This window comes from Oryctolagus cuniculus, chromosome 16, assembly GCF_964237555.1.
Source record: "Oryctolagus cuniculus chromosome 16, mOryCun1.1, whole genome shotgun sequence".
NCBI classification, from domain to species: Eukaryota; Metazoa; Chordata; class Mammalia; order Lagomorpha; family Leporidae; genus Oryctolagus; species Oryctolagus cuniculus.
The window spans coordinates 36,919,002-36,935,834 of NC_091447.1; the positions used below are offsets into that span (position 1 = coordinate 36,919,002).

The window sequence follows — 16,833 nt, forward strand, 5'->3', positions numbered from 1 at the left end:
TTCAAATAAATAAATAAACCTATATAAATATTATGCCCATTATTTAGAATAAATCTTAACATTACTTTCTTAAAATACAAGTAGTTTATTTATTTATAAATGCATACATATTTACTAACAAAAAATAAAACATCAATGCATTAGAGATACACTGGTAGTTCTGCTAACCTCCTTGAAAATTAATACACAAACATCTATTTGTATCCAATATGCATTTAATTATATCAAAAATTAAAGCCAAAATAAAAAAATAAGAGAAGCACCCAGTTTGGAATCAGACTCCTACTCATTTTACCTCCCTAACCTATTTCAATATCAGTAAAACATGAGTGGTTCCATCTACAGATCTCACAGAGTTGCATTGAGGATTGAAAGAGATAGCCTGCAACTTAGGGTAGTGTTTGGAATCTAGCATGTGTTCAATAAATGTTTTCTACCTTTTCCATTTAGTGATCAGATTGGAAATTGACTAGTTTTTCAAATGAGTAATTCATATGTTATATGTAACTGCTCTTATAGGACACATACAGAGACTAGAGGAATAAATTAAATTTACATCTATTGGAACCTACTAATGAGAATATAGCAAAACATTTAACCACTCAGTCTTGGCATTTCATTTTGAATTTTTCTGATTGAAATCAATCCCTTTAAAAGAACTTGGAATGGATTATTTTACAGAAAATATAATTTTAGGTTAATGCATATCATGTTTCCAGCTTCAAAGACTGTGAATCTCAGGCAAAGTCCACATTTAATAGAATAACAGAACAGGAAACTTAGTATCTTAAATGTCTCTAACAGTTGCAAATAATTATTTGATTTTTCTCAAGAATTTAATGGCAGCATCAAAATAAAAATTCAGTCAAATGTGATTCACAAAAACATATATTCTACCAGAAACCAATGCATGTAAATTAGCTGTATCTTCTCCTGATATATCACCGGGAGCCTTAAATAGAATATCTCAAAGACCTCATGAGGCAGCTCTCTGGAGCAGAGGTGTTTCATGAAGCAGCTGACCCAGCACTGTCAAACACAGAGGCCATACGTCTTCCATTGACTGATACTCACAGTATCTGCTGCAATAAACCACATGCTGTCTATAGAGAACACAGCATAAAATAGAGCCATGGATGGGTTAATGGTAAAGGGGCTTTTTTTTTTTTTTTTTTTTTTTACAGGCAGAGTGGACAGTGAGAGAGAGAGACAGAGAGAAAGGTCTTCCTTTGCCGCCGTTGGTTCACCCTCCAATGGCCGCCGCGGCCGGCACGCTGCGCTGATCCTAAGGCAGGAGCCAGGTGCTTCTCCTGGTCTCCCATGGGGTGCAGGGCCCAAGCACTTGGGCCATCCTCCACTGCACTCCCGGGCCACAGCATAGAGCTGGCCTGGAAGAGGGGCAACCTGGACAGAATCCGGTGCCCCGACCGGGACTAGCACCTGGTGTGCCAACGCCGCAAGGCAGAGGATTAGCCTAGTGAGCCGCAGCGCCGGCCAGTAAAGGGACTTTTTAAAGTACACTGTACACCTAGTAATCAAAATAAAGGTGGATTGCCTATGTTAATATTTACAACTGCATACTTGATACTCAGGAATATCACAAAAATATAGAAGAACATTTCATAATGGAAAAACGTCTCAATTTGTCAAAAAAAATAACATCCTAGATGTGTATATACCCAATAATAGAGCCAGCAATTTTACTACAGCTTCAAAAACCATGAAGCAAAAAATGTCAGAAATGTGAGAAGAAATAGACAAGAGGAAAAACAGACAAGAGTAAAAATAATATTTTCAAAGTTCAGTATTCTTTCAGTGATAAAAAGTAATACACAAATTTCACAAGGCTATAGAATATATTATAGAATATTTATGTTATATAATATCTAAACTATGCATTATACTATCATTGAGTCTGGTGATTGACATTATACAACAATGTAACAAATAGCACAGCACACATTCCTGTCAAGGGAATATAAATAAACCATGCACAAAGTAGACTATATACTGTTCCATAAAATACATCTCATTAAGACTAGGAAAATTGAAATTACACAGAATATTTGTGATCATAGTGAAGTGAAAGTGATCATCAATGGCCACAGCATTGTGGTATAGCAGGTTAAGCCTCAGCCTGTGATGCCAGCATCTCATATGGATTCTGGTTCAAGACAGCTGCTCTGCTTCCGTTCCAGCTCCCTGCTAATGCACTTGAGAAAGTAGCAAATGATGCCCAAGTGCTTGGGCCCCAGAATCTACATAGGAGACCCAGAAGAAGATTCAGGCTCCTGGCTTTGGTCTGGCACAGCCTCAGTCATTCTGGCCTTGGGAGGAGTGAATCAACAGATGGAAGATCTCTCTGGCTCTGTCTCTTCTCTTCTCTTTGTAACTCTTAAAATTTCTTAGAAATATTTATTTATGTTAACACAAAAATTTTTAAAAAATGAAAGGAAGGAAGGAGGAGTGAGGGAATGTGGGACATACCATTACTGCCTTAATATTGTACATATGAAATACATGAAATCAGTTTTCTTTATACAAATTAAAAATAAATATAAATACAAGAGTAAGCAAAAAATTTTTAGAGAGGATACCAAGAAAGCACTAAGCATTTAAAAATTGGACTCTGCCGGTGCCGCAGCTCACTAGGCTAATCCTCCACCTTGTGGCGCTGGCACACCGGGTTCTAGTCCCAGTCAGGGCGCCAGATTCTGTCCCGGTTACCTCTCTTCCAGGCCAGCTCTCTGCTGTGGCCAGGGAGTGCAGTGCAGGATGGCCCAAGTACTTGGACCCTGCACCCCATTGGAGACCAGGATAAGTATCTGGCTCCTGCCATCGGATCAGCGCGGTGCACTGGCTGCAGCACACCGGCCGCGGCTGCCATTGGAGGGTGACCAATGGCAAAGGAACCAATGGCAAAGGAAGACCTTTCTCTCTGTCTCTCTCTCTCACTGTCCACTCTGCCTGTCAAAAAATAAAAAAATAAAAATAAAAATTGGACTCTACAGAGGACATTATTAAGAAATAAAAAGGATAGCTAAGACTGAGGGTCTATATTTGAAGAACATGTCTCTGACAAAGGACTGATACACAGAATACAGAAAGAATTTCTACAGCTCAGTAAATTTTAAATGGACGAATACTTTAACTGGCACTTCCCCAGACAAATGATATATAAACATTCAGACATCTGAAGTGATACCCAGGACCATTAATGGCTATGGCTAGGAACATGAAAACTTAAAGTCATGAGATAATAATCACATGCCCACTAGAACACCTAATCTTTGAAAGTCTGACAACAGTAACGTTTGGAAAGCCACACAGTGACTGACTTTCATAAACTATTGGTAGGAAGTTAAAATGTATAAAACTACTTTTAAAGCAATTTATATATTTATTAAAGGTAATTGTACACTTATTATACAACCTAGATTTCCACTCTTAGCTGTTTACTCAAAAGAAATGCAACACAGGTCCACTCAAAGGCTCCTTTACAAATTTTCACAATATCTTTATTCAAAATAATTCAAATCTGGAAGTAACCCAAGTGTCCAACAACAGGTGAATAAAACAAATTGAAGTACTTCTATGAAATGGAACAGTAGTTGGCATAAAAAAGAGAAACTATTGGTTCAAAGACAATATAATGAATGAATCCCAAAATCGTAATGGCAAATCAGACATAAAAAGAATACTCTCCTTGATTTCTTCTTATGAAATGCTAGAATAAGAAACCTAATCTATAGTAAAACAGGGTGTATTGGATGTGATGGGTGATTGACTTCAAAAGGACACAAGGTAATATTTTATATCCATAGAGATGTCCTATCTCTTGATTTTAGTGGTAGCAGTTACATAGCTACATACAAATTTGTTGAACTAAATACTTAAGAAGTGATTTTCTCTTTATTATGTACAAATTATATCTAAACAAATGTGATCTTAAAATATTCATTCACAAAAGATGTAATTTTACATTTATAATTAAGAGCAAATATCACCAGCAAATAAATATTTTACTATCTACAGTTTGTCTTAGGGTGAATAACCTAGAAACATTTCCTGAGACAAAAGTTGAAGAGGTGAATGTAGGAGGCATCAGAAATGAATAGAAAATCAAAGAAGTGGCTATGCAAGGCAGGGAAGAGAAGAAACTCAGTTAAGGGTGCACCATCAATTAAGTTGTTATGTGTGGTATGTGTGGCTTGGTGAACCAGAACACAGCACATATCACAGTCCAGGACTGCCCTACTCACTGTTGAAATCCTCTTAATGGGTACCAAATAAGCAGCAGTTTCCAGGGAATTCTGGGCTGCTGTGTATGGGGCAAGATAAACTCCAGTAGACAGGGAAGCTTTCAGGACAAGCAATGCAGATGCTGGTGGCTGAAGTTGAGCAAATGCAACCTGACGTGATGCGAAGAGTGGCTGCATGGGTAGGACACTGCAATGTTTGCCCAATTAATACTGGACAAGAACCACTGGCAACTCAAAGTATACTGCTAATTCAGAAACTTTAGCCACAGAGGTATGTGAGTCAAAGACAATTTCAGATATTTTATACTTTTATTTCCACTTAGTTTTCAAGACTAGCACATCTTTTACAACTATAAAGACGTACACCAAATAAACTGACCACAAATCTGAAATCCTGTTTTATGCTATTCAAATATGCTGCAAAGAATAAATTATGTTGAATTTCAACATAAAATTAAATACAGATTACTATAAAAGAGAAAATAGAAATATAATTTAAAGATGTTCTAATTACTCTTTCCTGTAATGTTATTTATTTCTCATAGAACTACATATTTCCCAGGATCACTCAGCAGCAACATATTTAGAGATAAAAACAGTGTTAAAGACACTTAACTGTTATAGCTATCAAACTATTATTCTGCAACAGAACACTAAATGTTATTCCAAAGGCTTAAGAGAGTTAATTTAAATTTCTACATATGGAATAGCAATTGTACTTGCTATGGTTTTGTTGTTTTTTTAAATATTTATATGAGAATAGTCTCAACTGAATATTCAACTACCACATGTATTTTCATTTCTAAATGAGTATCACATCTACATATTTGATCTGTGAGCACAATACTTTTAAATCAATGTCTCCATGCAGTATATTCATTCACACATATTAGCTCGGGCACAATAACATACCCAATTATACAATCAATGCTTATGGACATGTGAGTTATTATAGCCTTTCTGTTACGTGATTTGTAGCCTCTTTCCTGGTTTTCAAAGTTTTGATTGCACATTTTGGGACAATCTGAACTCGTCTAATACTATTAGTCTTAGATTTTGAAGAGGTTTTGCTGATCAACAGAGAATTCTCATGCCAACCCTTGGTGTTATTTATTTTTGAAAGCTTTCATTTATTGAATGCAAATTTCAGGTACAATTTTAGGAATATAGTGGTTCTTCCCCCCATACCCATACTCCCACCCACACTCCTGTCCCAACCACTACTCCCTCTCCCATCCCATTCTTTATTAGGATTCATTTTTAATTAACTTTATAGACAGAAGATCAACTATATACTAAGTAAATATTTCAACAGTTTGCATACACACACACACACACACACACACAACATATAAAGTACTGTTTGAGAACAAGTTTTGTAGATAATTCTCATAGTACAACTCATTAAGACATAGGTCCTAAATGAGGAGTAAGTGCACATCAACTCCTGTTGTTGCTTTAACAATTAGCACTCTTATTTATGATGTCAGGGACCACCAGAGGCTCTTGACATGAGCTTCCAAGGTTATGGAAGCTTTTTATGACCACAAACTCCATCAATATTTGGACAAGGCCATAAGCAAAGTGGAAGTTCTCTCCTACCTTCAGAGAAAAGTACATCCTTCTTTGATGGTCCATTCTTTCCACTGGGCTATCACTCACAGAGATCCCTCATGTAGGATATTTTATTGCCACAGTGTCTTGGCATCCCATGCCTGAATTGCTCTCATGGGTTTTTTAGCCAGATCCGAATGCCTTAAGGGCTGATTCTGAGGTCAGAGTGTTACTTAAAATGATTGTCATTCTGCTGCAACACTTGATTTTAAATGATGTACCAAATCTGTTTACAGATATTTTAGAATGAAATAATATAAGTTTAAATTATTGTTTTATTTACCCAACTCCTATTTAGTTAAAAATATATGTAAGCATAACTTTCTAGTGGGATCAATAATAATTTTAAATGTAGAAGGTTAAGTATAAACTAGATATATTTTACAGTAATCTCCATAAGTCTTAAAATTTCCCTTTAGTGGCTCAATTAATTAAGTGATAGCATTAACTCCACTCATTATTTAATAATTCCTAATTACATAATTTTGATGTTCTTAAAGTTTTGTTTACTGTTAAAAGCTGTTTCATAAATATGACAGAAAACAGGATCTCTCCTCCAAAACAAAGGAATATATATACAATTTGGGAAATTTCCTGGCTTCCATAAAAGCCACCTTTGGACCCCCTACTCGATTTGCAGATTATTTGTTGCTTTTCTTTGAAAAGAATTACAAATCATGGTCCAAAATTAAGCATAAAGAGATTTTCTATTTACCTGTTTCTTCCAGTTTGTACAATAGCAATTTTCCTCTCAAATTTGCAACAGTGGATTGATATGTAATAAGTTCTATGTGGAAGAAAATAGTTCTTTCTGTGCTTAAAAAGTGACACTTAAAGAAAGTGTATAAATCTCATAGAACTTTTAACAGCAACAAAGTGATATCATGCAATCAAAGATGAAAAAACAGATTAACAAAATATAAAATTAATTTATTTCTTTTCCATGAATTCCAAATAGATGGACTAAACATGATAATAGATACCAGTATGTACATGTTGGAGCCAGAGTTGTGACATAGTGGGTGAAGACACCACCTGTAACGTCTGCATCACATACGGGTGCCAGTTCATGTTCTGGCTGTTCCACCTCCAATCCAGTCCTGGGGAAGCAGGGTAAGATGGCCCAGGGAGTTGGACTCCTGCCACCCACATGGGAGACTTAGACGAAGCTCCTGGCTTTGGCCTGGCCCAGCCCTGGCTGTTGTGACCATCTGGGGAGTGAACCGGGGGATGGGAGATCTCTCTCTCTCCTTCTGTGACTGTAACTCTGACTTTATATAAGTAAATTTTTAAAAGAACAAAGGAATGTAAGTGCACATCTGTAACTTTCAGTGATTTCAAATCAGGCTTTAAAATGTTTGCATCTACAATGCATCTATCTGTATATGTAACCTGAACACACACACAAGAAATAATTCAGAGCAGGTGTTTGGTCTGGTACTTAAGAGGCCAGTCAGGGTGCATGGATGTGATGCTATGCTCCAGCTCCTGACTCCAGCTTCCTGCTAGTGCAGATCCTCTCTCTCTCTCTCTCTCTCTCTCTTCTCCCCCCTCTCTTAAATAAATAGGCACAGATTTTTGAATATAAGTCATCATTCCCTTCTCTCTCACCTGACACAACCAGCTCACTAAGTTTTCCTAGTCTCCACCTTTGTATTATACCCAAGATCTAATGATTTGCCACTGCTTGCATTGCTGTCACCACGGTTTAAATGCAAGTCATTATTATCTTTCATCTGCATTATTACAGAAGCTTCATCACTGCCCTCTCTGCATCCACCCTTCCTCCTCACAATCTATTCACCATTATTCCGTGCTCCCTTTAAACTATGCCACTTCCTGAAAAGCCCATGAGAGCATTTCAGGCATGGAAAGCCAAGACACTATGGCAAAAAATGACCTAAAGGAAAGATCTCTGGGAGTAAGATCCCAGTAAAAAAAAATAGGCCATCAAAGAAGGAAGTACCTTTCTCTGAAGGGAGGAGAGAACTTCCACTTTGATGATGGCCTTGTCTAAATAAGGTCAGATTTTGTGAACTTACGAGGCTTCCATAGCCTTGGCAGCTCATGTCAAGAGCCTCCAGTGATCACTGATGTCATAAATAAGAGTGCTAATTGTTAAATCAACAATAGGAGTCACTGTGCGCTTGCCTCCTATGTGGAACCTCTTTCCTTAATATGGTGTACTATGAGAATTAACAGTAAAACTTGTCTTCAAACAGTACTTTATACTTTGTTTGTCTGTATGGGTACAAACTGTTGAGATCTTTACTTAGTATAGAGTTGATCTTCTGTATATAAGGGTAATTGAAAATGAATCTTAATGAAGAATGGGATGGGAGAGGGAGTAAGAGGTGGGATGGTTTGGGAGTTGGAAGGCGGGTATTGGGGGAGAGCTGCTATAAGCCAAAAGTTGTACTTATGAAATTTATATTTATTAAATAAAAGCTTTCTATAGCAAAAATGCCATTTCACACCACTCATCTTTTTAAACCTCTCTAAATATTCATTTCCACTCATAGGTAAAGTCAAAATACTGCTTCCTTTTTTAGCTAATTTTCCAAGATTCTCTCTGGTGCCCACTCTGCTCCAGCTGCTCTAGCCATTTTGTGTCTTCTCAAAAGCACAAGGAGCAATCCCCGGCCTTGAACATTTTCATTTGCTATGCCTTGGCCATGGAACACGGTTTCCCTACATAACCTAATGACTACTTCCCTTTGGGCCTTCAAGTCAACACAGATCATAGGAGCCACATTTCCAAGTGACCAAATTTTAAAAAATGAATAAATGACCGATTAAAACCCTGGACCTTCTCTCTGTTCTGTTTTCACATCATTTCGTATTACCAGGCATAAAGCATGTTTATTTAGTGACTGCTGTCTCTGCCCATTAGATTCTGAGCTCTGTTAATATAAGGGTTTGTTCACTGCCCTGTCCTTAGGACTTACAGTAGTGCATGACACACCTCAGGTATCTGATAAGTGTGTTGAATGAACGCATGCATACTCAGGTGGGAAGGTACACAGAGGGCTTGGTATCACACCCCCCTCCTCCTCCTTCATGTCCTACTTCCACTCTGTAGAAACCTAAGCCATATTTGGAAACACTTGCAAACCAAGACTATCCCACAGAAACATAACTTTTAAAATATACAAGCATGAGAATGAAGGAAGTGAGTTCAAAGTATAATGGAAAGTGTTAAACTGAGTCAAATTCCCACTACTATGCCTCTCCCATAGCAGGGCCTCTAAGATTTCCTGAAAATCTTACTCCTTCCAGTGGGTGCCTGTTTGAAACTGAGTTCTTCACTTATTCCCAAAATGCAGTATTATTGCTAAAAGTGGGTAGAGAAAACAGGTATGAGTTCAAAACACTATTTACCTTATAATCACCTCTTTTACACCTTTGTAATTATCCCAATATCATTATTTATGACAGATATTTGAGCCAATATAAAATTATGGACTCACTGGATAGAAAGCATCGTAAAGGTCACAAAATTCTCTCTGCTTTTTTAATAAATTATGTTATCCTTCAACATCATTATTACCAAATGAAAACTCACATTTCAAAGCACATTAGCAATTTACCTTTCCCAAAATGGATAGCAACAAATTCCATCAAGTGAATGAAATAATATTTAGCAGATGCTAATTTCAAGTCACATAAGAATTGCAGAGAAAATGTAACTTTATCTTTCTATAACAGAATTTTTATCTTAAGCTTAACTTGTACCATACCCAGAAACTAAAATCGCAGCCAATTGAATTTGATCCCAATTCAATTGGGAGTTCTCCCAATCTATTCCCAAGGTTGCATACAACTTTCACAGGACATGCATAACACCATGGTGTTGGCAGCAGATAGCACTTAATAATATTGCTTCCCCAGAGACCCACACGCCAACTGGTCTCTAGCATTCAGCCCTGGCACTTTGTTCCTGCACGTTCCTTGTCCCAGTCTCAAGCCCTCCTAAGTACTGGGCTCTGTCAAGTTTACGCCACTCTTCCCAACAACAGAAAACTTCCAGCTGCTCTCATGGAACTTCCTGTACGCCATTCCCAGTGGCACACAGGCTCCATGCAGCCATCTCAGCTCTGTTACCAGGCTTGCTGCTTCCTCAGATTCCATTCTAGAAGCAAGTACCTCTGCTTTCAGACCCTCAGGCCCCAAGTTCACCTGGCTGTTTCCTGGGGACACACAAGCATTCATAATCTTGCCTCCACTGATGAATTTCCCTCATTACATGAATAAGGAGCACATATTTTGAGCTGGGGAATCAATGAGATGAACTGACTTTTTAGGATCTTAACTTTTTCCAAAAAACTGGAGGAAATGATAACCGAATTCCTTTGAGGCCTCCCTTTTGATATGCAGAACTCAAGCTAAAGAAAAAGCAACAGAGAAAATTTTTTTGGTCAAAACCAACTGCTTTGCCAAATTTTCAAAAGAAATTCTCCAAAAATTTTCTTCTTTGATTTTTGGTTTTGCTGAAGCAGATGCCTGATAATTGGGAGTTTGAGCTTCTTAAATCAGGGGAGGCTCCCGTGTCACAGAGAGGTAAATGGGGGCATAGACAGTGGTGATCACAGACGTTGTAAGACCCTACTAAAAATGACTACATGAGTAATATCTGAAAACTACCTACCAAAAAACAAAAAACCCTGTGAACAAAAGTGAACATTTTAAACTCCCAATGCAATTTGAAAAATTAGAAAAAGAACAGAGAGAAGTAGCAGTTTAAAAGGCTATTCCCTGGAATCTAGAGATGAGACTTAACTCAGTCTACCACCCACGAGCTCTGCGGCTTCAGGAAGCTTGCTTAATGTTTCTAAGCATCAGTCTCCTCTTGCAAGGGGGCACAGGGCCACCTACCTTGTAGAGTTGCAATGCTCAAGCGAGGGAGCCCATGGAGACTTCTCAGAACCATAAATGGCTCATCTTTTTTTGTTAGTCCTTGCCATGGTCTTCCATCCTTGAATGCATTGAGTGAGGGGAGTAGTAAGAGAATAATGTTTGCTTACCTGTCTCAGAAAGTTTATAAAATATTTTGAACCTCCTTAGGAGATGCCACTTGACAATATTTTCCATTAAAATCTTTTATAAAATAGAAAGAAAAATAATTTGACAATTAAAAATTTCAGAAAATTGACAGGTTGAATTTCGGCAATAACAGAAACAATGATAAATATTTTATTTTAAAAATATTTATTTGGCAACACCTGCATTCTGACAATTTGCCTTGCACTATTTCTGTAGATGCTCACAATCACAGCAGCCAAGTTTCCTCCAATGCTTGAGTGGAGGAATCCTGTGTTCAGAGAGCCGTGACATTCTAGTTGGTCCTTTGAATCCCTGATGTAGATTTGGGAAAGCCAGTCCCTGCTGGGTGGGGAGATGATCACAGCTATACATCTAATTCACTGGTCTAGAATTTGGGGAAACAACATTGGACCCCCAGTGACAGCAGCCACCACCACCACCTTCAGAAGATACACAAGCCTCCTGCAGCCATGCATGAGCACTGGAACCATCCAACCGACCCTCAGGGTTAAAAGGCATTTCTTTTCAGTAAAGGGCTAAAAGTAGGAAAATTCTTTTGATCAAGCTTATGACACTTTGCCAGCTGCTTGGCACCAAAAATTCCTTAATTTTAGACTGTTACCCTAGGCTCTGTACATAGAACAAAACAAAACTCTCTCAATGAAATTTGTTCTTTTGACATTCTAGTAAACAGTACTTGTAATTGTTTAACTCACAAATATATTGGACATTATTGGATATAAACTCAATGACAAACCACAGTTTTTAATTCCCTGTGTTTCCAGCCCCTGCAATGATTTTTCAATATGCATAGGACTCCTGAGAAAAGCCTGACCTAACAGTTTTTCAGATATGATTCACACTATAATGTACTCAAGTTTTGTCATCTACAAACTAGGTAAATAATAATCATTTTCTGCATATTAATATGTTTTAATTTTTGAATGTACCTACAGATTTGCATTTTATTTGAACAGCAATATGAGGATAAATGATAAAAATAAAAATGGTTAAAGGGATTGCTGCCTGAGTAAATGTGTACAACTGCTACATCAACCAAGTCTTCTCAAGGTTTATAAGCACAGCCATTCATATTTGCTTCAGGCTAAAACTTGGCATTCAAAATTTATAGTGAAGATGCAAATTGTTTTTCCAAAGAATTATTGGTATTGGTTAAGCTGCTTCTTACAAGTAAAGCAGTTGAGAAAGGAGAAAAGAAAAACACATTCTCAGGCTTCTCATGATTTTTTAATCTATTCTGTGCAAAAATATGGCTTACAATTTATTGCTGAAATATAGGAACCTGCAAATTCCCAGTCCACAGTTTTAAATTTAACAGATCTCAATTGCGTGCACGATTATCACTCCCAGAACTTCAGTGTATGTATTGTTAACACTTTTGCCCCTTCCACTCATGCAGAGCAGTTCTCCAGAACCACAGACCCAAAAATGCTCATGTGAAACCATGTTGTGACAACTCATTATTTTTGCTGTAAAAAGATAAACCATTAACTTGTGTCATTTTTTGTCCCAGGAGGCAAGAAGTTGAAAATGTTGTTCCTTCATAACAATTTCAATTTTACTAAAAAGGTTTTGGAAAGAAGAACAGATGATGACAAATCCATGTTCGTATCACACTGTTTCCAGCCTGAAGTTTTCTCCTATATCTTACCAATAGTGTGGAATAACTAGGATTCTAAGCAAGGTCATTTACTTCAAGTTCTTACTGCATGAAATCTGTTTTTCCCAAGTATCGAATATATTTTAACATAGTTAAAACTTAATTTACCAGTTTTTTGAAGCAACAAGTTTGTCATTTTTGATCTTAACCCTTAAGTCATCATATTGACCATCTTGTTTTATCCAATTCTTTGTATAAAACAGGAAGAAGGAGCCGGCTCTGTGGCACGGTAGGTTAGTCCTCCGCCTGCGGCACCGGCATCCCATATGGGCACTGGTTTTAGTTCCTGCTACCCCTCTTCCAATCCAGCTTTCTGCTGGGAAAAGCAGAAGATGGCCCAAGTGCTTGGGCTCCTGCACCTGCATGAGAGACCGGGAAGAAGCACCTGACTCCTGGCTTTGGATCAGCGCAGCTCCAGGCATTGCAGCCATCTGGGGAGTAAACCAATGGAAGGAAGAACTTTCTCTCTGTCTCTTCCTCTCACTGTCTGTAACTCTACCTATCAAATAAATAAATAAACCTTTTAAAAAAAGGAAGAATATATTGGGTTTGAATAAGTTTTGAACTAAACTTTAATGCTATCATGATTTTTCCATATTATAGCTGGAAGGTGGTGATGATGTAGGATTTGGGGTTGCATGTGTACACAGGTCAAGAAAAGGGAGTCCTGACAGTCTGAATTATTAAACATGAAATCCTTGTTGGAAGCTGATCAATTGCTTTCTTGTTATATTCTTTTTCTTCTGGAGGAAAACTACAAACAAGTCATTTCACAGAATAGCTGTATTAGCTGTGTTCTGTAGCTTTATAAAAATGGAAGAGGCATTTCATGGGGAGTGTAGAGAGCAAGTGGCGGCATGGAAATTGAAGAATTTCTTTATCTCCTCTTGAATTTTGAATTAGTAAAGCACAGATCAGGCCACATAAGAAAAGTTACAGGCCACTAAATCAAACATTAACCCCACCCCATTTCTAACTCTCTTGTTTCCTACCAGCCAACTAACTTCCAAATGATTCTGTTGATAAACTCCCACAATAACAAGATTTATGGGTGACAATTATATCCAGGGTCTGGAATTCACAAAGCAATCATTGTCTAGTCTGTCACAGAGAGAGTCTATTCTATACCAGATTTTAAAATGTGTGACAAATTAATTAATGAATCACATAAATGGTTGTCTAGTTATATTGGAGGATTTGAAGAAATGACCATTCAACAGTGATGTGCATCTGACTTGCAGTTGAAGAGAGTCTTTAGTCAGATCAGTTAAGGACTTCTCACTTTACAACTCTGGTTTTGTTTTTCTTGTAGTACTTCTGTTATTTTCTATACCCATATGCAACTTATATCTAAAAGGCATTAAGGAGAGATAATAGAGGGTAAGGATAGGAGCCCTTAATTTGGCAACTCTGGTTAACTGTTGAGACTCTGCACATCCTAATACTCAGTTAATGGCTTTAAGTATGGATTACCTTACAAATTTCTTGGTCTGTATACTTTACTGGGATTATTTATAGCAGTTATTTTTAAACAGAAAGCTTACTGTCTGAAAACAAAATTTTGTAGATCAGTTATCCCAGCTGGTCTAGGTCTAGTGAGTGTGGAAGCCCTCGACTACTGTTGCAATTTCTGTAGTTGAGTCAATATAATGGAATCAGAGAAACTCAGCCACAATCTTCAGATACCTTGATTTTGTTTTAAATGAAAAAAACACTTATATTTCAAACTCTCTGCTAAATAATGATGCTATACAGGGAAAAATTCAACAGGTTGTAATTAACTAAGGCAATTTCAATTACCTCCTCTATGCTCATTGATTTTTGATAGTCTGGAACTAGTATGATAATTGACTTTTGGTATTCAGGAATGAATAAACCAAAAATGAGTGCAATGCCATCTGCCACAATTGTTTCCCAGGTTTGAGAATCAAATTCTTAAGCTGTTTTGACTGGGCATCTAATAGCAATTTAGATAGTTCTGTACAAATCCAGAGACATGAGATGCAAAGGCATGACTGTATTCCAGCACATTCTTCTTGTCAGAACCATTTAAATCACCATCTTACACAAGTACATATTGAAACTCAACTTTTAAGTGTTTTATTTTATGTACAATTCATTTTATCCAGAAATAAAATATCTAAATACAGACAGACTGTAATGTTGTATATGTATAGCTTTCAACAATACTTGAGCTGAATAAATGCTTTGTACATTAAGTTTGTCTTTTTAATGGAGTTCACAGCTACATTGATAAAATGGGTTCCTCATATCCTTTTTTTTTCTTTTTAACCAATGACAAGCAGAGAGACAAGTACAATTTAATATTAATAAGCAGCTCAAATAACACTTGGTTAAACTATGTACAATACAAACCATTCATACAAATGAAGACTAGGATATTGAATTTGTTACAATATGTGTAGTAAAGATAAGACAGACACTTATAACTTACATGGTGTCTGCCAGGAATTTTCCTTCTTAGTTAATGATCAGAACTTGTTTTAAGTGGCCTTAGCTGTTCTCAACTTCGCCAAAGTCCAAAGACTGGTGATGAAAGCTGTCATCCCGACATCTGCCCACATGTAAATTCCAAATGTTTGCTCATCTTTACTGAGAACAGGCTCCCTCCAGAGAAAAAAAAAGAGCCATCTTGTATCACCTTGAATGTGCCTACTATATGCTGGAAAAAAGTTACTACACTTTGTTGTGTTCATAAAATAAAGAATACTGAGCTCTAAAACACGTTTTTCCATTTTAACAAGCATATACTCCTACAGTAGTATTTACCAGTACAGCTACTCCAAGCAGTAGGAATGCATGAGTGGGGTTATCGATTAGCATGGACTCAAGACTTTAAGAGATTTCCATAACAGTGAGTGTTAGAAACATTCTCTGTCTAGTTAATCCTTTTGTTGCATGATAGTTGATCCTGAACCATTGAGTCAGACAATGAAAGCCCTCTCAACAGGAATCATGACGGATGCAGTTGAAATGTGCACAAATGTGTGTGTTTGTGTACCTCTATATGTGAGAGTGTGTCTGCCAGGGTGGTGATTACAACTATACCGAGAGATGAAGCTGACTGGGCAGAAATAACATCGGATTATTTTCCACTAACGTATTTGCAGCCAGTTGACGAGAGCAGCAGTGTAGACACATTCCAGGCAACAGATAGGACCTTCCTCTTTGAGGTGACAGCCCTGCCATATGACCTTTAACTCCTCAGGCTTCAGTCTCATGCCCTTGTTCATCCTCATCCCGAGGGGAAGTATGGTGTGTCGCTGTGGTAGTTGTAGTCGGGGCACACTTTCTGAACTAGTTTATAATCTGTACTATAAAAGGAAATGTAAATACAGATCACCTTAAACGGCTTGGAGCAGAGCCAGGAAACATGACTTTGGGTCTGCTCCTGGTAACAGGTTTTTGAAGGGTCATAGTTGCAGAGTGTGTTCTTGGTAGCCTTGTCAACCTTTTCATATTCAATGCGGCAGTTGAAGGACTTAGAATCTTTGGCATCAATCACGGTTTGTTGTGCCAAGTCGAATTCCACGATTTTAGTAGGGGGCACCAAGCTGACAGATACATTCCCTTGACCAGTGGAATTATGCCTGAAATAAACACTGAATGTCCCATTGCCATGATCTACAATTTTCCCAGTTATCAATAGATTTAGCTTCACTGTTTTGATGTTGGAATGAAAATCACCCCATCCAAACATTTTCTTAAACTTGCCCGTCTTAACTATGGGCCTTCGCTTGGCCCTGGGCCGAGGCTCTTGAAGGTCTGTGGAGTTCCTCAGCCAGTCCCAGAGGTCTTGCTCCGAATAAGGTTCTGGGGTATCATAGCGCAGGTCCAAATCTGTGTCATTTTCTTTCCCACGGAAAGTCTGTGACAGGAGCCGGCTGATAGATAAGTCTTTGCTGCTTTCTGTCCATATGTGCTTGAGTGTGGATTTGCTGCTTCCTGATTTCAGAAGGTCTGATTTCCCACCGTTTGTTAAATTGGCGCCTGTCACCTAAAAAAAAAGAACAGAAAATTGGCATTTATATCTGTGCCTCTCTGAACATACAACATCTAGATCCAACCCTTTTCTCAAAGGCTCAGAATTAAATGATGACACATTTTTAGAGTGCCTTTAGCATCTGATCTGTATTTATTAAGATATGATAAAATATCACTTCTATTTTTATATAACAATGGAAAAGGGGAGGTATGAGTAGATAAAACCCA

General features: G+C 37.6%; 2 protein-coding genes across 7 annotated transcripts in view; both read right to left on the bottom strand.

Moving 5' to 3' along the window:
• Positions 1-16,833, bottom strand: part of LOC103349464 (translation initiation factor IF-2) — a 782,466-nt gene that overhangs the window by 294,547 nt on the left and 471,086 nt on the right. The window lies entirely within an intron of this gene.
• NXPH1 (neurexophilin 1) overlaps positions 15,658-16,833 on the bottom strand; it is a 315,544-nt gene continuing 314,368 nt past the window's right edge. For all 4 annotated transcript variants that reach the window (XM_051853330.2, XM_051853332.2, XM_051853331.2 and 1 more), the window contains one exon: positions 15,658-16,618. In XM_051853330.2, the coding sequence (XP_051709290.1) occupies positions 15,857-16,618 (762 nt within the window). In that variant the 3' untranslated portion in view covers positions 15,658-15,856. The remainder of the gene's footprint in view (positions 16,619-16,833) is intronic.